General features: G+C 35.2%; 1 protein-coding gene and 1 non-coding gene across 2 annotated transcripts; both read left to right on the top strand.

Moving 5' to 3' along the window:
• Positions 1-17,740: 17,740 nt before the first annotated feature.
• Positions 17,741-24,581, top strand: LOC142638971 (callose synthase 12). Its single transcript, XM_075813047.1, has 2 exons — positions 17,741-23,218; positions 24,207-24,581. Exon 1 carries the CDS (start codon positions 17,867-17,869, stop codon positions 23,210-23,212), a length of 5,346 nt encoding a protein of 1,781 aa, XP_075669162.1. The 5' UTR covers positions 17,741-17,866; the 3' UTR covers positions 23,213-23,218; positions 24,207-24,581.
• On the top strand, positions 20,853-20,933 carry LOC142641801 (small nucleolar RNA J33). The gene has a single exon (XR_012845478.1). It is a non-coding gene; the product is annotated as a small nucleolar RNA J33 (small nucleolar RNA).
• Positions 24,582-25,725: the final 1,144 nt, after the last annotated feature.

The following is a 25,725-nucleotide window of genomic DNA, read 5'->3' on the forward strand; positions in this document are numbered from 1 at the left end:
TTGTTGATTCTAATGTAAAGTATTACTCAATTTGTAACTATTCTTCAACCCCAACATTCTCAAAATCATGAATACTCTCAAATACAGAAGCAAACTAGGGCTAACCTTTGCCAAAATTATCAAACCATTCCAATGTCCAAGTGAGTCCTCTCCTAGCAAGAAGAGACCCACATATTAAATCCAATAAATTCTCTTAATGGAAAGTCCACTCTCATCTGAACTTTGAGAGCAAGACTTTCACTAACTTAAGCGAGGATTTGTTTGGTACTACAGAGTTTATTTTTTGTATACTTTCTCCCTTTATGATTACCTTCCATATACAAACATTTGATTCTCATTTCTTATAATTTATTAGGACCTTGGAAAATTAAAATAGACACATTTGCCTTACTTATATAATAACCATAACAAAAAGTTTGAGGCAAGTTATTTTATACTCAAAATAGGTGGGTTTTGTTGTGTGCCCCTCGTAGTTTGTAGTCCCAATCCTCCATTTGGCTTAGGCTTAATTTCATCCCAACTCAATATAATAATTTGCAACTGCAAGGTGTGGAACAACTCATATATTCTATAGAATAGTTGCTCCTAATTTTCCATTTTATCTTTCAAGGCACACCCCATTTATAACAAAAGATTTACAAACTAACATAGTAATTGCTGTGATAAATTGTTTTTCTTTTAGTCACGCAAAGATGTTCTTTTAAGAATTAAATTTCAGCTGAAGAAGTCAAATATGAATTGCTCTTTCTAAATTATCAAAATATTTTCTTTCAAAAGTGTATCAATAGTTTTTAACTTGGACATACTTAAATTTTAAAAGTTAAAAGTACCATGATTTTAATAAATCAAGAATTCAGCATAGATATATCGAAAACAATAACATTATTTTGAATGGAATCAAATATGAATGAGATTTAAGAATAACAGTTTTTCAATCCACAATCGAATCTCGATAGGTTGAACTAGAAAACTTCCTCAAGTCTGACCCATACACACCATTTACCAATCAAATCAAAACCCACAATTTTAAACTATTCATTATTTAAGTTGGAATCTCATATGTCAACGCATGAGATCGACCGTTTACAAATAGGTAGCACATGAGAGATTTTTCCCCAAATCTTGTGATTATAATGGATTTGTCACTAGACCCAAACCCGAGAAGGAAAACTGTAATATATTCGGGGTAGGTTTCTCCTGGTACATCTGGAGTCTGAACCCAGCAACCAAGAAAAGTTTGAAGTTGATGTTTCCCAACTATAATAATCTCTTCCCAGTACATTGTCCTTCAGGAGTAAAAAAAGGCTAATTACATGGTTTGGACTTTGGACTTTGTTGCTTGGACATGTATAGTTAACGGCCAATAGATCTCACTTTGTATTACAAAAAAGTGTTAAATTAACCTTAGTTGTGGACCCATAGCTTTTTTTAAATCATTGATTAAGCTCCTCAAAAGAAACAACATCGATTAAGTTATTAAAATGGAACAACTTCTATAAAATAAAATTTAAAAAAAAAAGGGAACAATGAATACTACTAGTAATATTGGATGCAATATTCTAGGAGTGCCATTGGGCATCACATGTCATAGCCGCCCAACTAATTATTGCTTAACATTTTATCTCAAACAAAAATATATATATATATATTACTTAACATTGAAACCTTTTTTTTTTTTTTGGATGCAATATTCTAGGAGTGCCATTGGGCATCACATGTCTTAGCCGCCCAACTAATTATTGCTTAACATTTTATCTCAAACAAAAAAAAAATTACTTAACATTGAAACCTTTTTCTTTCTTTTTTTGAGAGAGAGAGAGAGAGAGAGATAAACTTAACATTGAACTTGCACTTGATTAACTTGAACAAAAACATTTTATATGACCGGATTGTAACCTAATATATATGATTAATATGTCAATTTTTGGAAATGAAGTCCTTTGAATTTGATACACAACCATCTCTTTCTCTTGCTTAGTTCTTTATAATAAAGCAAGTTCTTCAAAGTTCAAAGGCCCAAACTGACTCGTTCCTAATGGGACGATTTTCATGGTGTTTTTTAACATGTAAGCAGGATTAAAAATAAAAATAAAAATTATTCCAACATTTTAGAAACAGGCTAATTTAGATTTTTATAATGTGATCGTGGGAGGTAGAATTAGGATGCTCCATGCTCATCATAAGTTGAATTAGGGTTTGAGATTGTCCCATCTCTATTATCTAATATTATTTCCCTTTGAAATGCATTTCCAAATATTTAGAGATATTATGGTCAATGAATAATTTTAAGAGAGTTGAACTATATTAAAAAGTTTTGACTATTGATGATATATAAGAATAAAAAAAAAATTCTCTCACCCTCTCTTTTGGGGTGAATCTTTTCTTCCCTATTATTCCTCTCTTACTTTTTCAAGTTTCATTGTCTCTTTGCCCTTGTTGAGCCATGAATCATGTTTGAGTTTTTCTTCTTAACTAACTCAATATATAAATTTAGAAATAGAAACGCATTCCGTGGTATGCAATGAACTGTCTCAACTGGACATATCAAGATTAAAGAAAGGGAGAAGAGACAGTGAAAGACATGGTTTTAATTGAATTCAATTGGCTTTGGATAAGATATCTCTTTTTGTGTTTTATTGGTCAAATCAACCAGGTATTTGAATTTAATTTTAAGTTTTTTTTTTTTTTTTGAGTTAACTCTATGATTTAGACAAGTTAATATGAAAAATGAATCATACTTTCTCAACGTATTTATAAGTATATATAGCAAGGTTGTCTACAGGTTGTTCCAGGTCGGTTTTGGACTCAACTCGAAACCAACCCACTCAAGTTGGGTGGAAGATGTTGAGAACCACCATCAACAACCAATCACCATAGGTCGAGTCGGATTAGGCATGGGCAGACGATTGGTCAGTTCAGGCGAAACTGATTAAGGAGTGACGGTCGGTGGTGATTTGTAGATCTTTGCCAGATTTGGGTGGAGAAGAGCAAGATGTAGTTGGAACTGAGTGGAGGAGAGCATCAAATCATTGAATCGGAGCTAAGGAAAGCCAAACTTGGCCGGATTTGAGTGGAGGAGGGCCAAATGTGGCCAATTCTAAGCAAATGAGACCTCATCGTCATCAACACTGGGTAGACTTAGCCTTAATTCGAAGGGTTTCTCGATCGGGTTGTGTGGCTTGGGTTTTAGAAGAGGAAACCTGTCACTTGACCTGCTAGAGTCAATTTTTGAGGGTTGAAACCCAACACCCACTGTTGAAGTAGTCATATTTGGTCGCAATGGGTTGGTTCCAATTGGTTTGTTGGGTTGCTTGGACAGCCCTAATAAAGTGAAATGGAAATGATACTCAGTTGTAGTTTCTTTTTCTTCTTTCTTAGAAAAAGTTAGAAAGTACCAAGACTTTAAGATATGTACTTTTTTTATAGAGAGATGTGTGCTTTAATCTATGGGAAAGTGTGTTGCTTCTTATGATTTCCTTCAATGATTTATAAGATTTAGAGAAAATACAACTTAGGTGTATCTATAAATGATAATATAATTTTTAAAGTTTAGTATGCAACATATAACTAAAGCTAACCCATATTTGCCAAGTTGAATCTAGCCAAATTTTCAATTGACTTGTTGCTTTTGGAGGTTGTTGGGTTGGCGGCGATTTAGTTAAAAAAATTTCCCTTTACCTATCAAATCCAACTTGTGCACAATCCTAACCCCAATTAAGGCAATTCAATTAAAAAAAAAAATAGTTAATAATCTAGAACAAGACCTTGTTACCTAGACTCTACAACTTTGTAAATGAATTCATGGTTGCAACCCACAACAATTTCAAAACTCTAAACTTTTCATACATAGACCTCTTCGCAATGACTATTTAGTGTTAGTGACCAGAATCTCTGTCCGACTCCAAGGCACATCTTTGAAGGTTTGATAATGTTGTGAACTCGCTAGGATGTAACACTTTGTGGTCTTCCGCTTTTGATCATGTGTATGGGTGATAAAATAAGCATGAAGTTTCATTAACACACCGATGATAAAGGTTAGGATTTTCTCTTTGAATACTTTCATTTTGAGCTTATGCCTCCTTAACCCTTATTGAAGCCAAGTTAATAACTACTTAAGGAGTTTGAGAGCGCAAACAAACACATGGCTTCAAGATCTTGTTCTTATTATTAGGAGAAGAAGAAGATATTTGATTATTAATTTTTTTGTTCTTTTTTAAAGTATAAAAAATTTCTCGTCTGGTCATGTGAACAAGTCTTTTCCCTTCGATGCTTCTCGGTAAGTAAGGAACTTCGTGATTTCGATTTGGTTTTTGTTTTTTTTTTTTTTTTTTCCTTTTTGGTATGATTTTATCCTTCGTCTTTTTAGGCTTCGTTTGGGAGTTTATAAGATAATAGAATGGAATGATCAAAAGAGAATAGAAAGGAATGGAATGATCATAAGGGAATAGAAAGGAATAAAATAGAATAGAATGTATTTAAGTAAGGGAAAGGAAAGGAAATGAATGGAATGAAATGAAATTAAGTAACCTTGATTGGATGTTTTAAAATAAAGAAATGGAAATGAATGAAAATGAATGGAATGTAAGTAATCTTGTTTGGGAATAACATAGAGGGAATGGAATGAAATCATTTTATGACAATATTACTATTAGACTCCTATTTTAAAATAAAGGGTCGAATATATAGAAGTATTTTGGAAGTTTTAGTGAAAAAATCATTAAATCTAATTTCATTCCTTCCCATTCCTCCCAATTTCGGGAGAATAAAAATTTGAGGTTTTAAGAAAATAGAAAGGAATGAGTGTTCTTTCCTACTCATTTCATTCCCTCCCACTTAAACTCCCAAACAAGAGAATTGACTTTCCATTCTCTTCATTAAAACTCCCAAACCAAGGAAGGGAAGAATATTTTAATATTATTCTTTTCATTCCTTTCTATTTCATTCCATTCACTCCTTCCAAACGAGGCCTAACATCTTTCGTTTTTTTTTTTTTTTTTAAATCTATATTTCTGCATCTTGTTGCAGTCTTTGTTGTCAAATTGTGCTGAATTTTATAACTATCTTGTTATTCTCTTCCATTTTATCCTATCATTGTTTCTGTTGATTCATAACTACCTTTTTTTTTTTTTTTTTAACTCTCTCTGTCAATCTAGTGTATCGGTTGTTACATCTATGTTTTTCCCTTTTTAACTTATAATATATAATTTTCAATTGTCCAATTGTTTATGGAGGAGATTTGCATGATCCCTTCCATTTGGTTGAATCAAGTTTGCGGAACTCTGAGCTGTAATAAGGCTTGTGCAACGACATCACAGTTCTAAGAATGGTTTTTTTTTTTTTTTTTTAATTCCATCTGTAAGTTTGATGCGGCTCGTATAGGCTATTATTAGGCATAAATTGACTAAGTTGTTCGCCTAACATGCTATGTAAACTAAATACTTAATGACATTATATACTCTATATTTTTATTGATTTAATAGATGTTGTACAATCACTATTTAAAATTTATGAAGAAAATTTCAAACATTTTCTATAGAATAATAATTGTATAATAATACTACTAATTTCTTGGTTACCCACCTTTACCTTGTCAATGTTTCTTTTTTCTATTTTGCTGCAAAAAAAAAAAAAAGGTTTTTCTAAAGTGTACTCGTTGATTTCACTTAACGACAATAAGTAATATTACACATGCCATTAAAAACTTAATAAACCTATTATGATGGACACAATATATTGGTTGAACTATCGCTACTCGAACAGCTCAACTTCTAGCAAAGCACCACGTGAACTTCAATGTTAAGCATACAGAGACTCCTGCACCAAACCAGACGTGGTTGCTTGTCAATGTTTCTAGATTAAGCTCGTGCCTCGCACATGTACAAGTCATATTCAGTAAAATCAGGACCGTTACATTCAAATATGTTTAAATCTATACCGTTTACCACGTGGGTAGAAGGAAGACCCACCAACCTGTGGACCAATTGTGCTGAGTGCTGACGTTGAATCTAAAGAGTAAAGATGGTCCCCAATCCCATAAATTCCCATCTGATCTTATCTGTCAGACTCTCTGTATGAAAATTTGAATAGGCAAAACGCCAAGGCGTGACGTGAGAGTTCCTTTCAAGTTGAAGCTTTCAATTTTTTAAATGAGCGCGTTTGACTTGATGCCGTAAAATGAATCTACACGTTAAAGAAATCGGCCTAAAAAGGTCGAATTGCTTTGGTCCATTTGTCATGGTTTGTGAGTGGGGAAGAAAGCCTTTAGGGTTGTGTTAACCGGCACAGTAAGGTGTCTGTTAACAATATATTTTGAGTAATTTTTTTAATTTTTGATAATTTTTCAGTTTTTGGCAATACAATTTTTTTCCTTTTTCTAAGTGAAACACAAAAAAAAAAAAAAAAAACCTTAACAAGAATCAGTGCTTGTTAATATTTTCCTTAAAAAAAAAGAATAATAACATTATTATCTTTCATTTTGAGCAAAATTTAGGTACAGGACTTAAGTGTTATTCCTTAGATTCTTCTCTTAAGATTCTTCTCTTAAGATTCCTCTCTTAAGATTCTGCCATGTGGCTTTTTTCTCATTAATAAAAGTGTATATTTTAAGTTAAGTAGCTACATGACAAAATCTTAAGAAGAAAACCAAACAAACCGCACTTAAGATACTGTGCATAAGTTTGATCCTTTTTTTATTACTATTTTTTTATTAAAGTTACAATTACTTTATTATATATAAAGCAAGAACGTTCTCTTTTGCAGGGACCTAATTAATATTAATAAAATCTTATTGCTCAAATTAATAATAATAATAATAATAATAAAATCTTTGCACCAAAGGTGGACTCAAATCTCTAGAAAGCGATTCAGCAAAATAATAATAATAATAATAATCTCTAGAAAGCGAAGGGTGGTAAAAGTAAAACATTGGAACCTTCTCGTTATTATTCTTGTTTTGCTATTGATGTCACTCTCTTGTTTTAGAAATACTAGCATTTATAGCACTGAGTCCCTTTTTTGGTTAAGAACACAAAATTAATTAGTACCTCTTATTTTTAGATTTCTAAATCAGTGGTAAGGTTGAGAAACCAGTTGAATTTTTGACCCGAATATACTCCTATCTTCTAATACAATTTGAAAAAGAGCAAAAAATTCTTAAATTTGAAGAAAAATGCTACAATCACAAATTATTTTATAACATTTTTACAAACTACTGATATGATCAACCTTTTATTGGTTTTCATCTAAATTTACAATTTATATTACTTTTTTCATTTACTAATAATCACTCACGACATCAACAATTTATAAAAAAAAATTGTAAAATAGTTTGTATCTCTAGCACTATTCAAATCTTAATATCTTTTGAATTGTTCTATTCATTTTCATGCAAGTTTATATTATGAATATTTCTAATTTTGGTTTGGAATTTGATTTCTTTTTTTAATTTTAAAAAAGCAATTTTGAACAAACTAATGCTAATCCTATCCAATTCCTTACCAAGTTACCAGTATCTTGAATTTGATTTTAATGCCAAGAGTATTGTGGCCTAACTAATTAGCACCTCCTAATGTTTCTACATTAATGGAGACATCCCCCTACTTTAGCGATTTATCCAAAAACAAAAATCATTTCAATAACATTTGAGTTAACACATTCAAATGTTACAATCAACTAAGAGTTTTGCAGTTCAATTTTTAGTATTTCTAATGAAAACATCTAAAATTCAAATCTCTCTCACTATTATAATTATTAAATTATCAAAAGGAAAAAAATGTTACAATTAATGGGAAAAGGAGATTCAAACCATGTATATCCTCATAAACAAGACAAGACAATGATACCGAATTACAAGACTTTTGACCCTAGGCTACTACTACAAAGGTTAGGTTATTTTGTAGTGGCACTCTAGTTATGTAATATATTATAAGCTTGTTTTTTTAAAAAAAAAATCCATATATTACTCTCGTGTTCATTTGTTCTAATATGTATTATTGTTTGCTAAAAAAAATGACTCTTGACCTATACTTTTTATTATATTTTTATAGAGTTGACTAATACTTTTCAATTTTATCTTTTGTCTTTTATAACTTTGTTCACAACTTATTCTCGATTACATATTGCATTAGTTTTTTTCAAACCCCATAATTGGGTATAAAATTTTGAATTTCATTGCATTAAGGAGACAGAATGAGTTTATGTTGCCATATAATCAAATACTACATTAACTAGGCAATAGGCACAAACCAATAGTGCACCGAAATCATCAAAAAAGTGAAAACAATAGTTCTCCCTTGTGTGTAGGCGCTAATTATTTGACTTCAATAGTTTATTCTTTTGATAATTTGTTAGTTAGCAATCGCTCTGTTTGTTTCAATAATGATGTTTTCTAGAAAATGAGTCATTTTCTAAAAAGCATTTTCTATAAAACTATCTTATTTTCCAATGTTTGGTAGCAACTTTAAATAAGTTGAAAAACAACCTCTTAACTTCTCTTATTTAACTTGCTGTGAGATAGAGTTGTTTTCTAAAAAAATTTAATGGAAAACAATCTCTAAAAATAAGCCATACTTTTTATATTGACCAAATATAGTTTTCCTTTGACTCATATATTTTTTATGCTACCAAACATTGGAAAATAAGGAAAACTATCCTTATACAAGGTTTTCCATTGAAACAAACGGAACGTATATTTGCTTTTGAATTAGTAGAAGGTGCTAATCAGTTAAGTTACAAGATTTCTAATAATTGACTTCACGAGCTAAAACAATAATAAATCTATGCTATTTATAATAAGATTTCCTTCTTTGGATTGAACATTTTTGTAGTTCAGAAATATCCCTAGATTATACGTTTAACAGGGATAAAACTTAGGAACAACCTAGTAAAAATATATATTCAACTCCACTTAAAATGCCTAAAAAATAAGATACTTTCCTACTAATTCATGTTTTCCAAACAATCTTATCCAAAAAAATTATATATATTAAAAAAAAAAAAAAAAACCTTCTCAGTTCACTTTATGTATTTCCTACAAGATCACATTCCAACTTTAAAAAAAAAAAAAAAAAAAAAAAACTTTATAAAGAGTTACCGGTTTCTTTTATTTAATTTTTGGGTTGTGTCATAATTTAAAAATTGAGATAAATGAAAAATTATGACACTAGACAAAAAAAGAAAAAGAAAAAAAAGAAGCCTTGCATGCGCGATGAGGCTAGTTGTAGTATAAGAATATTATTATAGTACTATTTAACTTATTTAGACATTTAAAACTATCTCATCTATAAAATATTTAGGCTTTGATTGGTAATAATTTTTTTTTTTGGGTGTTTTCAAAGTAGTACGAACTATGAAAACAATTTCCAAAATACCGAAAATAGTAAAATTATATATGGGAGTCCATTTTTACTTTTGAGATATTTATTTATTTATTTATTTTTACAAAAATAATGTGTTGATACTGTAAGTGCACAATTGCACCTGGACCCAAGAACAGTTATGGGCTCAGGCCCAATGAGCCTTAAACAATAAAAATTTGTAGAGAGTGGGCTTGAAACCCAGGTTAGAAGTGAGTGAAGATTAAATGACAAACTAAAGATTGCCAGTATTTGGAAACAGCAAGAAGTAATATGAATAGGTCTCCTCGGACGTAGGCCGAGAGCTGTTCTTATATTATCTCTCTCTCTTTGTCCTTTTTCTTTTTAGGTTACAAAAAGTCCGTCCCCCATTTCTGTTTTAGATCTCTCCTTAAATACTCTTCTTTTTAATACTTTATACACGTGTTGCCCCAACTCCTCCCTTAGCCTAGATATTTCTTTTCTTAGTGCCTTTGAACAGTAACTTTCCCTTCCACTGTTCAAGTGTCACCTCCCCATTAATGCGGCTAGGGTGGTAGGTGCAGGGTCTTTAATGTGGAGGTAGCAGCCTTTACTTTTGACACTTTCCCAACATCGGTGCTTCTAGGACATTCAAGGGTTCACCCCCTTTAACCACTGGTCTTGACCGTGTCATTCACTAACCTGTACCATGAAGTCCCGGGTTCTCTGGTGTTAGTCCAAGGAGAAAAACATCATCGGCTGGATCCTCGGATCCTCGGCGCATGGGCCGACCTAAAGTACCAACAAGCCCTAAACCCAAGAGCAGGTCGGCCTTCCTTAGTAAGCCCCAACGGCCCATATCCCTATTAAGATCTTTTTACCCCCCACAGATACCCTTTTTTTTTTGGGGATAATCATAAGCTTCAAAATTGAAGTGTGAAAATAAAGCTCATGTACCTTTTTTTTTTGGGGGGGGGGGGGGGGGGGGGGGATAATGATAAGCTTCAAAGTTGAAGTGCGATAATTTTTTTTGTTATATATATATATATATATATATATTTTTTTTTTTTTACATTATGTGTAGATACCTTTTTTGTTGGATAATGATAAGCTTCAAAATTGAAGTGTGGAAATACAACTCATGTACCCTTTTTTTTGAAATAATGATAAGTTTCAAATTTGAAGTGTGAGAATTTATTTATAATAAAGATAAACTCCTTCATTTAGAGAGAAGAGTTTGAACAAATCTGTGGAGTCCGTTGTTTCCAGTTTATTTACAACGATACCATTAAAAATATTTTTTTTTTATCTTGAAAATATTTTTTCAGCTATTCTCAAAATTGCATTTTAAAAAGGAAAAATAAGAAAAAAAAATTTTGAAAACTGTTTTTTTTTATTAAAGAATATCAGTCAAACAAAAGATTCAGGTGTGAGACCCACTATTTTTTGGCTTCTAAAACAAAAAAAATTGTATTTAAATCCTATTACTAAACACACCCTTAAATTCTAGATTTGTATATTTTACAATGACGCATAAAGGTGAATTTTTCAATCAAATTGTAAAATAGCATCAAATTAATACATAGTTTAACAGGCATGTTAAGAAAAAAAATGAAGAATGAGAACTTACAACCTAATGGTGAAAATTTTAAAATATTAATTTAGTTAGCAGTTCTAATCTTGTTCAACTTAAAATGGTGCAACTCTATGAGATGTTATACTACTTCATAACTTCTTATTTAAGTAGTATTTTGATGAATAAACTATTAGATTACATTATCTTTTTATACCCTCCATGCTTGCAAAGTAACAAGATACTTAGAGATCAATAGCTTTCTCATCATAAAATTTGTACTTTTTAAAAACTTTGAAATTATACACAAAACATTACTATATGGATTATATACTAAATAATTTATGATTACAATAAATTTGACATGCATATATAAACAATGAAAATATATAATTCAATAATGAGGTTTTAAAAATAGTATTCCAATAAATAAAAGAGAGAGATGTAACATCACAAATAGTTACATCAAATGTAAATTGATCTCAACTCTCTCTCTCTCTCTCTCTCTCTCTCTCTCTCTTAAAACCTCTCCAATGGATTCCTTGCTCTCTATATTATTAACATGAATGTCAAATTTTGTGTTAATCATGGGTTATTTACTATATCACGAAATCCAAAAACTCATAAATATGAATAATTGTTTTTTGATTAATTATTTTTCTTGCATTATTCTAAAATACAAAAAACTTGTGTGGGGGGTAAAATGGTCAAAACACGCATTTGGACCTTGGGCCTGATTTGGTGGTGTGAGCCTGTCCGAGTAGAGCCTTTGAGGTCCACAAGCCAACTCTTACTAGAAAGATTGGTGAGGTTGTCCGAGGAGAGGCATCTCCTCGGCTAAGTCAAATGAAGATCGCATGACACGTCATGATGTTTTGGGAGAGGATTCTAGAAAGCTTATTGGGTAAAGATGTGTTCCACACGGTTATAGAGAGAGGGAACGTATAAGAAATATTAAGGGAAAAAGGCTGCTACCACCGCATTAAAGACCCCGAACCTATCTCTCTGGCCGCATTAATGGGGAAATGACCTCTAAACAGTAAATGTTCAGTCTTCCAACTATTGTTTGAAGACTTCAAGAAGGTGGTGGATGAGACAAGTATCTAATTGGGTGATTTGTGCTACATGTGGAAGATGAAAGGGAGAAGAAGATGGATATAATAGAAAAAACGAGGCAGGAGAAGGGGAGAGAAAAAAAAAAAAAAAAAAAAGAGAGAGAAAGAAAGCACTGTACACCTTATCTCTAATGTTAGTCTATAATTCGAAGAAAGAAAGGCAATACAAACCATCCTCAGCTTATGTCCGAGGAGAATTTCTATTATTCTTATCTATTAGTCACTTAGGTAGTGGTGATCTAGCCCACCTATCTGTTGTCCAATATCCGTAAAGCCTAGGTTCCAAGCCTACACTCTATAAATTTTGTTGTATAAGGCTCTTTGGGCCTGAGTCCATCACTCGTTTGGATCCGGGTACAAATTGTGCACTTACAACTTGAAATTTAAACATTTTAAAGATAAGATAGTTATGCCAAGAGTTTTGTAACTCAATTAGTCAACACATTTTGATATTCCTTAAAAATTTAAATCCCCTTCTTTTTCAATAAAAAAATTTGTGCTGGTATTAAGGTAAATATTAGAAATGAGCTTAGTCAGGTAATGGTCTCTCTATCCCAACGTATTGCCTTGCCGTTTACAGCTATTGAGGTTGAAGCTTTGGCAGCATGACAAGATTTTGAACTGACTACGGAAATGAGTTCTGAAAGGGTTATCTTGGAAGGTGATTCATAGATCCTCATCACATCACTTAAAGAAGACTCTCACTCATTATCCAACTTTGGCCACATTGCAAAAGATATTCGATACCTTGCCTCTCATTTTTCAATGTCAAATTATTCCCATGTTCGTAGGTATTGTAATACTGTATCTCACTTATTTGCGAGACGAGTAATTTCCATTTCTTAATTTTAAGTCTGGATGGAAGATATACCACTAGACATCACTATTGTTTTTCAAGTTGATTTATCAGCCTTTGTTAATGAAAGTCATTGTCTTTCTTTTCAAAAAAAAAAAAAAATCTCTCCTCTCACAACTATAGAATTATATATATATATATATATATATATATATATATATATATATATATATATATATTCCCCATATACATAAAGAGAAATGCTAACAGATGCTTTTAGAGCAATGATTAATAATCATTTTAAAAAAAGTTTTTATAGAAAAAGAAAAAAAATTAATATTTTGATAACTTTTTTTTATTTCCCATAAAAGTGATGTTAAAATTTTTCTAAAATGGATTGTTAATTATTATTCTAAGGGCACCGTTAACATGACCAATGTATAAAATATGAGACAATTATTGATTTCTAATTTTCTTAAAACTTTTCATATAAGAGAAAATGTAATCTAATGAAATTCATTAAAATACATATACAAGAAAAAAAATATATTGAATTATAAAATATCGTAAAATTTTACACCAAGTTACCAATCCATATATATAAAATGATCTTTTTTCTTCTTTTATTTTTCGAAAAGAGGATAATGCATTCACCAAAATCCAATCAAGTTGTAGTCCATTCTTCTTTTTAATCCAATCAAATTATAGTCTTGAATCCTCACGTGACATTAACGTTTCGGTTATTTTCATGATGTGGACCAATTGACCAAGTGTTTTTTTTTTCCTCTGAGAAGATGTCGACCAATTGTTAAAGCCCGTACTACCTAAAAAAAAAAAATTGTTAAAACCCCGTAAAATACATAGGAATCATTGGACAATAAAGAGGAAAGAGAGTTTGTTTAGATTCGGGTTCAGCGAATAGAGACTTCCGCTTCCCCTTGACTGCATTAGTGCATTTATTATTTTGCGTGAAGTTTAAATCTTAAATGCAACAATCCATGCAAGAATAGATTACAATAGTATCTGTAGCTTTGTTGTGCCTGCGTTTGGGGTTGGATACTGTCCCACACCCACGTACCTCTCTCCCTTTCACCAATTTATTTTATCCAAAAAAAAAAAAAAATTGGGTAATTTGCGTTTATACTAGGTAATATTTGGAATAATTGCACTCACACCCTTAATTCTTAAGAATTCTCAGAATACGAAAAATGATACTTCATTCTCTCATATTCATGGTGAAATTCACTCATTAGATTTATAGTGAGATTCATCATGAATGTGAGAGAAGGGAGTGTTGGGCCATAAAATTGACAAAATAATGTTGGGAGTTACCAAATTGAAACAAGAGACTTGTACAGACCAAAAATCAATAGTAAACTTTGAGTACAATTGAGGCAATAGATCTTGTTGACTAAGGCACTACCATTATCACCACCATAGCCACAACCTCGCTGTGGGACAAGGTTCAGTCTTAAGAACTAGCAAAAACGCTAATTATGGAGGCTATATGCGAATGGGGTACTAATGAATCACCTAGACGATTCTTCCCCCTTTGCCTCTTACGGTGGTGTTTTGATTGTCACACATAGGGGAGGGAGCTATGGAGGTTAATGGTGGGGCAGTTATTGGAGTCGGTGATAGTGGAGGAGAGGGAGGGGCATTGTAGAGGCAAATAGGCATATGTATGTGTCAAATTATTATTTTTTGAATAAAACAACATTTATCAATTTTTCGTTCTTCATTTTTTTGGGCTTTGAAAAGAAAAAGTCAAATTAGGAGAGAGAGAGAGAGAGAGAGAGAGAGAGAGAGAGAGAGAGACTGTGTGTGTTGTGAGTTGTGACTGTTACTTCAGTGATGTTGCAATTCAATTGAGAGAGAGTGTGTATAGTATCGATTCTCCCTCACCTACCATAAAATTTAGATTTCTATCTCATTATCCCTTTTTCCCTTGTTTCTATCTAGTTAACATTATTTTTGCCAATTTTATGTCCCATGTGACTTGGCAATAGCTTCTTGGGTGGTAGAATGATGGAAGGAGCTATTTGACACGTATATGAAGTTTAAAGACTAAATTGGTTAAAATAAAAGTTCAAAAATATAAATATAACTACCTCAAAATTTAGGGGAGAGAAAATGCATTTTACCCAAAGAAAAAAAAAATTGCAACAATTACACAATACCACATTACCACTTTGCTTAAAGCCTAAAGGTGAGCTTAACTTTTGTTCCAAAGAAGAAGCTGTCGAGTGCATTTGGGTTCAGTTTAACGGATAGCACAAAATAAAGGCTGCTGTATTTTTATTTTTAAGTACAGACATTACCTAACTGATGCTAGTAAAACAGTAAATGAACATGCAAGTCGCACTCGCCGCTATTGCCATCATTTGATAGATACTCCGCTGTATAAGTGATGTCCCCAACAAAAAAAATGTAATCTATTTTCAACTCACCTTTACTTTTGGTGGGTTCCGAATTCGAATTCGGATAGATTTCAGTTCCGATACCTGACCTCTTCATGTGCATCCTTAAATCATAGCCCATTAACAAGAATTATTTATAATGAAATAGAAAGTTTCACACAGATTTTTGCTATGGTGGTAAACAAGCGGAACTTTGTCAAGTAGTGTATGTTTAAACTTGACTTGTCAATAAAAGTTAAAAGCTCAAGAGAAACTCAAGTTTGACTCTTGAGACAAGCTTAAAATAATGTTTGAGCTTGAACTCGTGAGAAATAAAAAAAGCTTGAGATTAAAATCAAGCTCATTTTTTAGCTCAGGTCAAACTTTTGAGTTTTAGATCCAACAAAATTATAATATCAAATACTCATTTTATCATGCTTCTAGTCCCACTTATGATCAACCATTGTTCAAATTGCAACTTTAAATAATTAAATCCATCAATTCATCGTTTATTGTTTATAGCTTCATCAATTGTTTAAAATATAATTTTTATATCCACATTAGATGGTGAAGAACTATAAAAAAGACTTGTTTGTAACTATTGTGAATGGGAAATGACTAACATGTTTTTATAACTTTATATTAGATGATAAATTGGGGAAGGACTATGTGACCCACTTATAAATAAATAAAGTATAACTAAAGTGTAAAGTGGTGCTTGACTAGTTTAGAAGGAAGTGAAAAATTAAGGTAAAGGGTAATAGTCCCATGTGGGCCATTTTATTATTAAGACATGAGTAATGAATTTATTTATCAAACGCATACTAAGCCTTCAATTGATGGTGTGTTTGGATACCGCTTATTTCGTTGAAATTGAAAACTTATTGCTGAAAGTACTGTAAATAAAAGTAAAAGTTAGTTGAAATAATACAGTGTGGCCCATAAATAGTACCAAAAAATGATAAATAGTACAAAAAAGTATATGAACAGTAACATAGGGCCCACCAAATTTTCAGCAAAACTCAAAAATATTTTCTTCAAAACTCAATCCAAACGCACGCTGAGTCTATATTTGACTTACAAACTTGTTCATAAACAATTTTTTTTTTTCTTGGGCTCAGTTTGTTTATTAAATAAGCCCAAGTTGTTTATGAATGACTTGGTTTAATTACAGCCCTAATCTTTATCATCTACACATCTCAACCTTGAACACTTTTTTTTTTTTTTTGCTCAGTCTCAACCTAACATTTGACATACAAATTCATAATAATGATAATATTTGACATTCATAGGGATGAATATTTTGATCACCTACCTTCGAAGAAGTAGAAAAAAATTCAAAACCCTTGAAAAAAACATTATTTATGTAAATAAACATAACTTCCATTCCCAGTCAATTAAAAAGAAATGGTAGTTACTTTTTCCAAAGTCTATAATCTTTACCTTCATGATGAGAAAAACAATAATACAAGACAACCTTCTTGTCCTCTTTTGTATTCATCATTCTTTTTTTGATGAACAAAAGAGGACGGGGGCGACCATTGTGACTCACCTTTTAGGCGTGACCATAGGGGCACCCCTGCTAGGAAATGTTGGATTGAGCCATAGTTATTGCAATTTGGGGTGACCATAGACCTCACTTTAGCACCTCAGAAGAGTTAGTAATCAAAGGTTCCTCAGTAGGGATACCCAAATTCCTCTCCAGGTACTCGCTCGAACTCGAACAAGGGATCACAAATCTGTTTTCATCCTTCTCTTTCTTTGGTGAAAAGGATATTTTATCTGCGTTTTAAAGTCCCGCTCTTTTAGCTTGTGTTATACTCATATTAATTAAATATTGAAGACATACACGCATTTTAAAGTCATTCTCTTAGCTTGATATTTACTCATATTAATTAGATATTCAAAGATATAAATGAATCTATGACACCTTTTCAAAAATGAATGAATCTATGAGACTATGACACCTATTCAATTAAAAAAAGGAAAATTTTGACAAAAATGGGGAGAAACAACCTTACAATTACATTACATGGGACAAATCCTCTTACACTGTTTCACATTGACATACTGACATACATTTGTTGCCCCTTGCCAATTCAATCATAACTGTCTTCTTAAATCTTAACGGCTAAGTGAGCAGAAATTCAGGAAAAAATATAATAAAATACCAAAAAGATATACAACCCTCTAATTCCGGCTGGAAATTGGAGATCATATAAATCTAACTTTCAACTAAAATATTTAAAAAATAAAAAACCATAAATTTTATAATAACAAAAAGTTCCAGAGGAGCGCAACAAAATTCTGTAATATTTTAGTGAATTAATTTATTTCCACGACTCAAATCAAAACTCTTCTTCTTCTTTGTTAAAAAAAAAAAAAACACGTTGTTGTAACTTGTGTAAGATTTTTGTTTCGTGTCTAAAAATACATACATAACATAAAAGGAGAAAAACAAGAAAAAAAAAAAAAACGAAAACAAAACCTCCAACGCGTAAACGCGCCCATTCCTCTTTTTCTAATTTTTCTAGTTGCCTTTTTCCATTTCCCCCCTTCCGTCTTTTGATTCGCTGTGCACGTTCTGCCCATCTCTATCTCTCTCTTTCTTTCTCCCTTCTCTAAACTAAAAACCCACCTGGATTAGATATACACAAAACCCGAACACCATGAGCTACCACAGGCAACGCCCACCTCCGAGCCCGAACCCGAGCCAAACCCGGCCCAGTCCGGCCACACCGCCATTAGAATCCGACCCATACAACATAATCCCAATCCACAACCTCCTCGCGGAGCACCCGTCGCTCAGGTTCCCGGAGGTCCGAGCCATAACCACCGCGCTCCGAGCCGTCGGAGACCTCCGGAAGCCGCCGCACAACCAATGGGCCCCGCACATGGACCTCCTGGACTGGCTCGCCCTCTTCTTCGGCTTCCAAAGCGACAACGTTCGCAACCAGCGCGAGCACCTCGTTCTCCACCTCGCCAACGCGCAGATGCGCCTCTCTCCTCCGCCGGACAACATCGACGCCCTGGACGCCGCCGTTTTGCGCAAGTTTCGGAAGAAGCTCCTCAGGAACTATACCAGCTGGTGCTCCTATCTCGGCAAGAAGTCCAATATCTGGATCTCCGATCGCCGCGAGGCCGTCGCCGACCACCGGCGGGAGCTGCTGTACGTGTCGCTCTTCCTTCTGATTTGGGGTGAGTCTGCTAATCTCCGCTTTGTTCCTGAGTGCATTTGCTTTATATTTCATAACATGGCCATGGAGTTGAACAAGATCTTAGAGGATTACATAGACGAGAACACCGGTCAACCTGTGCAGCCCTCAATCTCCGGCGAAAACGCGTTTTTGAACTGCGTTGTGAAGCCGATTTACGAGACGATTAGGGCTGAGGTGGAGAGTAGTAAGAATGGCTCTGCGCCGCACAGCGTGTGGCGCAATTACGACGACATTAACGAGTACTTTTGGAGCAAGCGGTGTTTTCAGAAGCTCAGATGGCCGATTGATTTAGGAAGTAATTTCTTTGTGACGAGCGAGGGTGGTGCGAGAAGAAAACATGTAGGGAAGACAGGTTTTGTGGAGCAGAGATCGTTTTGGAACTTGTTGAGGAGCTTTGACAGGCTTTGGGTGATGCTTGTGTTGTTTTTACAAGCGGCGATTATAGTGGCGTGGGAAGAGAGGAAATATCCATGGGATGCTCTGCAGACTAGGGATGTCCAAGCGAAAGTTTTGACAGTGTTTTTCACTTGGAGTGGGATGAGGTTTTTGCAGTCTGTGTTGGATGCAGGGATGCAATACAGTTTGGTTTCGAGGGAGACGTTGGGGCTTGGCGTGAGGATGGTGATGAAGAGTGTGGTTGCAGCCGCGTGGATCTTGGTTTTTGGTGTGTTTTATGGGCGGATATGGGCGCAGAAGAATCGCGATAGGAGGTGGTCTCCAGAGGCTGATAGGAGGTTGGTTACTTTTCTTGAGGTGGCATTGGTTTTCATTTTGCCGGAGCTTCTGGCCGTGGTGCTGTTTGTGATTCCGTGGATCAGGAATTTCCTCGAGGAGACCAATTTGAAGATCTTTTATATGTTGACTTGGTGGTTTCAAGGGAGGACCTTTGTGGGTCGTGGGTTGAGGGAAGGTCTTTTGGATAATATCAAGTACACTTTGTTTTGGATTGTGGTGCTTGCTACCAAATTTTTGTTCAGTTACTTCTTGCAGGTTAAACCGATGATTGCCCCAACTAAAGCATTGTTGGATTTGAAGAATGTGGAGTATCAATGGTATCAGCTTTTTAACAATAGCAACAGATTGGCAGTGGGCTTACTGTGGCTTCCTGTTGTTCTGATTTACCTCATGGATATTCAGATTTGGTATTCAATCTACTCGTCTTTTGTTGGGGCGGGTGTGGGATTGTTTCAGCACTTGGGTGAGATTCGAAATATTGAACAGTTGAGGTTGAGGTTCCAATTCTTTGCAAGTGCTATTCAGTTTAATCTCATGCCGGAGGAGCAGCTGCTAAATGCAAGGGGGATGAGGAACAGGTTTAAGGATGCCATTCATCGATTGAAGCTGAGATATGGGCTTGGTCGGCCCTATAGGAAGCTTGAATCTAGTCAGGTTGAGGCGAAGAGGTTTGCTTTGATATGGAATGAGATAGTTTTGATTTTCAGGGAAGAAGACATCATCTCTGACCGTGAGCAGGAGCTGTTGGAGCTGCCCCAGAATTCTTGGAATGTCAGGGTCATTCGATGGCCTTGTTTCCTCCTCTGTAATGAGCTTCTGCTTGCGCTCAGTCAGGCCAAAGAGTTGTTAGATGCTCCGGACAAGTGGCTCTGGTATAAGATATGCAAGAATGAGTACAGGCGTTGCGTTGTGATTGAAGCTTATGATTGTATCAAACACTTGCTGCTTGAGATTATCAAACGCAACACACAAGAGCATTCCATTATGAACATATTTTTTCAAGAGATTGATCACTCCATTGAGATTGAGAAGTTCACTAAAACATTTAACATGGCTGTTCTGCCCCAGCTTCATACCCAGTTAATCAAACTTGTTCAGCTATTGAACAAGCCAAAGAAAGATCCTACCCAGGTAGTGAACGCTCTGCAAGCCATTTATGAGATTGCTAAACGGGACCTTTTCAAAGACAAGAGGAGCATTGACCAGTTGAGGGAGGATGGTCTGGCTCCTCGTAGTCCAGCTTCCACACAGGGGCTGCTTTTTGAGAATGCTGTTGAATTGCCTAATTCAGATAATGAGACATTCTATAGGCAGGTTCGGCGGTTGCACACAATTCTTACCTCCCGGGACTCAATGCACGATATCCCAGTAAATCTTGAGGCAAGACGCCGAATTGCCTTCTTCAGTAATTCACTTTTCATGAACATGCCTCATGCCCCTCAGGTTGAGAAAATGATGGCCTTCAGTGTTCTGACCCCTTATTACAGTGAAGAAGTAATCTATAGCAAAGAACAGCTCAAATCTGAGAATGAAGACGGTATTTCGATCCTGTACTATTTGCAGACGATTTATGCCGATGAGTGGAAAAATTTCATGGAGAGAATGCGCCGAGAAGGGATGGTGAAGGATACCGAGATATGGAATACTAAGCTGAGAGATCTCAGGCTTTGGGCATCATACAGGGGTCAGACACTCTCCCGAACTGTTAGGGGAATGATGTATTACTATCGGGCTCTTAAGATGCTGGCATTTCTGGATTCTGCATCAGAGATGGACATTCCGGACGGATCACAAGAACTTGGTTCGATGAGGCGAGACAGCGGTTTGGATGGTTACTCCTCGGAAAGGTCACCATCTTCTAGGAGTTTAAGCAGAGGAAGCAGTTCAATGGGCTTGTTACTCAAAGGCCACGAGTATGGGACTGCATTGATGAAATTTACATATGTGGTTGCCTGCCAGATATATGGAACTCAGAAGGCAAAGAAAGATCCACACGCTGAGGAAATCTTGTATCTAATGAAAAACAATGAAGCCCTTCGAGTTGCCTACGTTGATGAAGTTTCCACTGGGAGGGATGAGAAGGAGTTTTATTCTGTTCTTGTGAAGTATGATCACCAATTGGAGAGGGAAGTGGAGATCTACCGGGTAAAGTTGCCTGGTCCCTTGAAGCTTGGTGAGGGAAAACCGGAGAATCAGAATCATGCCATCATCTTCACTCGCGGTGATGCTGTCCAGACTATTGATATGAACCAAGACAACTATTTTGAAGAGGCACTCAAAATGCGCAATCTGTTGGAAGAATTCAGGCGTTATTATGGTATCCGGAAGCCTACTATCTTGGGAGTTAGGGAACACATATTTACAGGTTCTGTTTCATCACTTGCTTGGTTTATGTCGGCTCAGGAAACGAGTTTTGTCACCTTGGGGCAGCGTGTTTTGGCGAATCCTTTAAAAGTTCGAATGCATTATGGCCATCCAGATGTGTTTGACAGGTTTTGGTTCATGACTCGTGGTGGGATCAGTAAAGCTTCCAGAGTGATTAATATCAGTGAGGACATTTTTGCTGGCTTTAACTGCACATTGCGTGGAGGGAATGTCACCCACCATGAATATATCCAGGTCGGCAAGGGAAGGGATGTTGGGTTGAATCAAGTATCCATGTTTGAGGCCAAGGTGGCTAGTGGAAATGGTGAGCAAGTTCTTAGCAGAGATATATACAGGTTGGGTCATAGGTTGGACTTCTTCCGAATGCTGTCATTCTTTTACACTACCGTGGGATTTTTTTTCAACACAATGGTGGTGATTCTGACTGTATATGCATTTCTGTGGGGCCGACTCTATCTGGCTCTTAGTGGTGTTGAGGATTCTTCTAAGGCAAGTAGTACTAATAACAATGCGGCACTTGGTGCAATCTTGAATCAGCAGTTCATCATCCAGCTTGGTCTGTTCACTGCCCTTCCGATGATAGTGGAAAACTCTCTTGAGCATGGGTTCCTTCAAGCTATCTGGGATTTTCTGACAATGCAGCTCCAGCTTTCATCTGTATTCTACACATTCTCAATGGGAACTCGTGCCCACTACTTTGGCCGTACTATTCTTCATGGTGGTGCAAAATATCGGGCTACCGGGCGTGGTTTTGTCGTGGAGCACAAGGGTTTTGCCGAGAATTATAGGCTCTATGCTCGTAGCCATTTTGTGAAGGCAATTGAACTTGGGTTAATACTTGTAGTTTATGCGTCACACAGTCCTATAGCTGGCAACACATTTGTTTACATAGCCTTGACCATCACTAGTTGGTTCCTGGTTGTGTCATGGATTATGGCCCCCTTTGTGTTCAATCCTTCTGGATTTGATTGGTTGAAGACGGTGTACGACTTTGATGACTTTATGAACTGGATTTGGTTCCGTGGCAGTGTTTTTGCAAAAGCTGAACAGAGTTGGGAAAGATGGTGGTATGAGGAGCAGGATCATCTCAGGAACACTGGCATTTGGGGTAAAATAATGGAAATAATCTTAGACCTCCGATTCTTCTTCTTCCAGTATGGGATAGTATATCAACTAAATATTGCAGCTGGAAGTACCAGCATTGCTGTTTACTTGTTGTCTTGGATCTATGTATTTGTGGCTTTTGCAATTTATGCGGTAATAGCATTTGCTCGGGTTAAATATGCGGCAAAAGAGCACATATACTATCGTCTAGTCCAATTCCTCGTGATTATACTTGCAATACTTGTGATAATTGCTCTGCTGCAATTTACAAAATTCACATTTATTGATATTTTCACTAGCCTGTTAGCATTCATCCCCACTGGGTGGGGCCTGATATTGATTGCCCAAGTACTCCGGCCCTTTCTGTGGTCTACTCTTGTTTGGGAAAGTGTTGTTTCTGTGGCCCGACTATATGATATAATGTTCGGAGTAATTGTCATGGTTCCTGTGGCATTACTGTCATGGTTGCCTGGGTTTCAGTCAATGCAGACGAGGATCCTTTTCAATGAAGCATTTAGCAGGGGCCTCCGCATTAACCAGCTTGTTGCAGGAAAAAAATCTAATGACTTATAATTTGGGGTAATTTCCTGATTCCAATTTCTAACTTATTCCTTTTCCTTCCTTTGGTAGAATCATTTTTATTCTTGGCATAAGCTATGTATTTTTCTGTACAGTATGGATTTATTCTTCTTCATGGATGCACAAAAAATATGGGAGTATTGAGTAGGGTAAATTTGTTGACAGACCCTTGTTTTGTGTTAAAGTACTCAACCTTCCTTTTTCTTAAAATTTGATCAGTACACAGTGCTTAGCTCACTTTGTCTGACATGAAGGTTCTTTTCCATGATTGCTATCTGGTCTGACTGATATGGATTTTGTTGTATTTCTAGCATGTTATCAGACAATGGGCAAATGGCTTATTGAAAAGGTGGCTGTCTAACAATGTTTGGTTTAATGTCAAGAACAATGGATGTTGCTTACTTCTCTGAGAGAGAGAGGGTGGGCGTATGATAAGCATTTAGTTTGTCTTGTTGCTATTGGTGTTTATTTGTTAACCTCTAGCATTGCATGTACAAGTTTTGCCTTGACTTTTTTTTTTGTGTGCTTGCCCCCTTTGCTCTCTGTTATTGTCTGCTTTCCTCGTGGCCTTCTAAAATTGTCCTTATTTTTTTCACTCAAAAGCTCCAGAATAGTTTGATTTGCTATAAATTCTGTTCCATGTGACACTTGATTAGATACTTGACTCCACAGTAAAACTTATAAAATTATTCCATACACCCGGTGTATACTGTCTCCCTGTCACATAAGGGTAGGTCCCCTGTGTGGGATCCATAGTTGGGAGTGTCCTTATGTAAGAGGAGGGTGCAATACACCAGATGCATTCACGTAAACTTGGTCATTTTGAAGTCATGGTTAATGATGATGTGCGTATGTTTGAACTTATTTATTTATTTAATTGGGTTTATTTATTTTGAAGAGATGGCTGGGTTAAGTTAACTATTATCTAATATATATATCTTACGGAACTTCCAGCTGTTACTCAAGAGAGTTGCATCTTGTTTTGCAGGTTTGATTTTAGCACGAGGTGTAGAGAAACAATAGAAGTGGAGAAGATTGATTTGTTTTTGCTTTGTGGAGGTTCTTATGTGCACGTCAGAGTGGACTTCCATTTTATTTCATTTCAATCTCAGCCAGGAGGTAAAGGACAATACCATGTGATTATTGCAGGCAAATTTTACCTTTAGTAATGTAATTAGTTAAAATTTCTCATATTTGAACTGCTATTTGGTCGGGGGACTGTTATTTATATGTGCTCAACTTCCCACTTCCCCCATATTTCTAAAGGTACAGCTCTTGGCATAGTGTTTATACAGAGTACAGAGAATAGTGTGGTTTTTTGTCAGAAATTGAGGTAGTATTTAATTTATTCAAGCTTAAGCCATACTTTCTTGTCCTAGCTAGTAGCTACAACAAGTCACGCTTTACCATTCTATATTTGCCATTTTACTATGTTGAAGTGGATGGCGAAAGAGGAGGAAAAAAAAAGAAAAGAAAAACATTGTGGAGACGCTCTTTTGCAGTGTTGTTTTCTATTTTATGGTTTGGTTACTTTTGTATTTCTTTAGTTCTTCAAAGATATAAGTAATAAATAGGGCTCTGATAATCTTTACTCAAGATCCTTTTTCTTTCCGGGCCGGATACTATTAGACCTCAGTTTCAACTTCCATGCATGTTGCCTGTCATTTGCCTTTTCTCAAATCCTCGAATGCCCTTCCAACCTCGGCTTTGGTAAGAAAAGATAGGATAAATATGGCTTTTGAGCTAATAAGATATAAAGCGAGAACTTTTGGAGGCCGATGTTCTTAAGATAGGGAAGCCGTTTGGGTGAAATGAATTTTTCGTTCCTTCTTTTGGCGCTAAGATGTCCCAAGTTTTAATTCCTGCGTATCTGTAGCCTTGCATGGTCCTGTATTCGAATATGCAAGGAACGTTTCTCAACTGAATCAATGGAACATTTTTTTTTTCTTCCTTCTGAATAGGAATCATTGAAACATTACCAAGAGTGACACAGTTGTCATTTATTACCTTTTATTTTCTTTTTATACATGTAATAAGAACATAATAAGAAGATTAGAAACAAGACTATCCCAATGAATGTTGAGAAAATGATTTATTTAATTTAATGGGATCCATGTCAGTGGAAGCAGGTTTGATTTGTTACTGAGGGAGAGAGACTGGGCATGAAGCAATTGGTTTAAGACAGTGGAGCCAAGCTATTGCAACTCTTTTTTCCGAAAATTCTTTGTTTTTGTTACTTTTTGTACTACTAGATATGGTTAAGAAGAAAGAAAATAATTAATGCTTTTTGACACGTTGTCGAGGGCCGCGTCGGTTGTACTTGTACTGTTAAACTCAAACATAGACAAACGGGCCTTAATGCTTTAAATAGAAAGGAACATCGATGTGCCATAAGAAAAGGAAGCAGCTGGGCCCCGGGGCCATCTTATTATATCCATCTAGAAAAATTTAATAATATTTGTGGGCAAAATTTAGGGCAGCGCATCGTATGGGTTTAATTTTTTTTT

The sequence above is a fragment of the Castanea sativa genome, chromosome 6, assembly GCF_040712315.1.
Source record: "Castanea sativa cultivar Marrone di Chiusa Pesio chromosome 6, ASM4071231v1".
NCBI lineage: Eukaryota > Viridiplantae > Streptophyta > Magnoliopsida > Fagales > Fagaceae > Castanea > Castanea sativa.

Coding starts and splice junctions, on each gene's coding strand:
- LOC142638971 (XM_075813047.1), top strand. CDS start 17,867: ATGAGCTACCACAGGCAACGCCCACCTCCGAGCCCGAACCCGAGCCAA.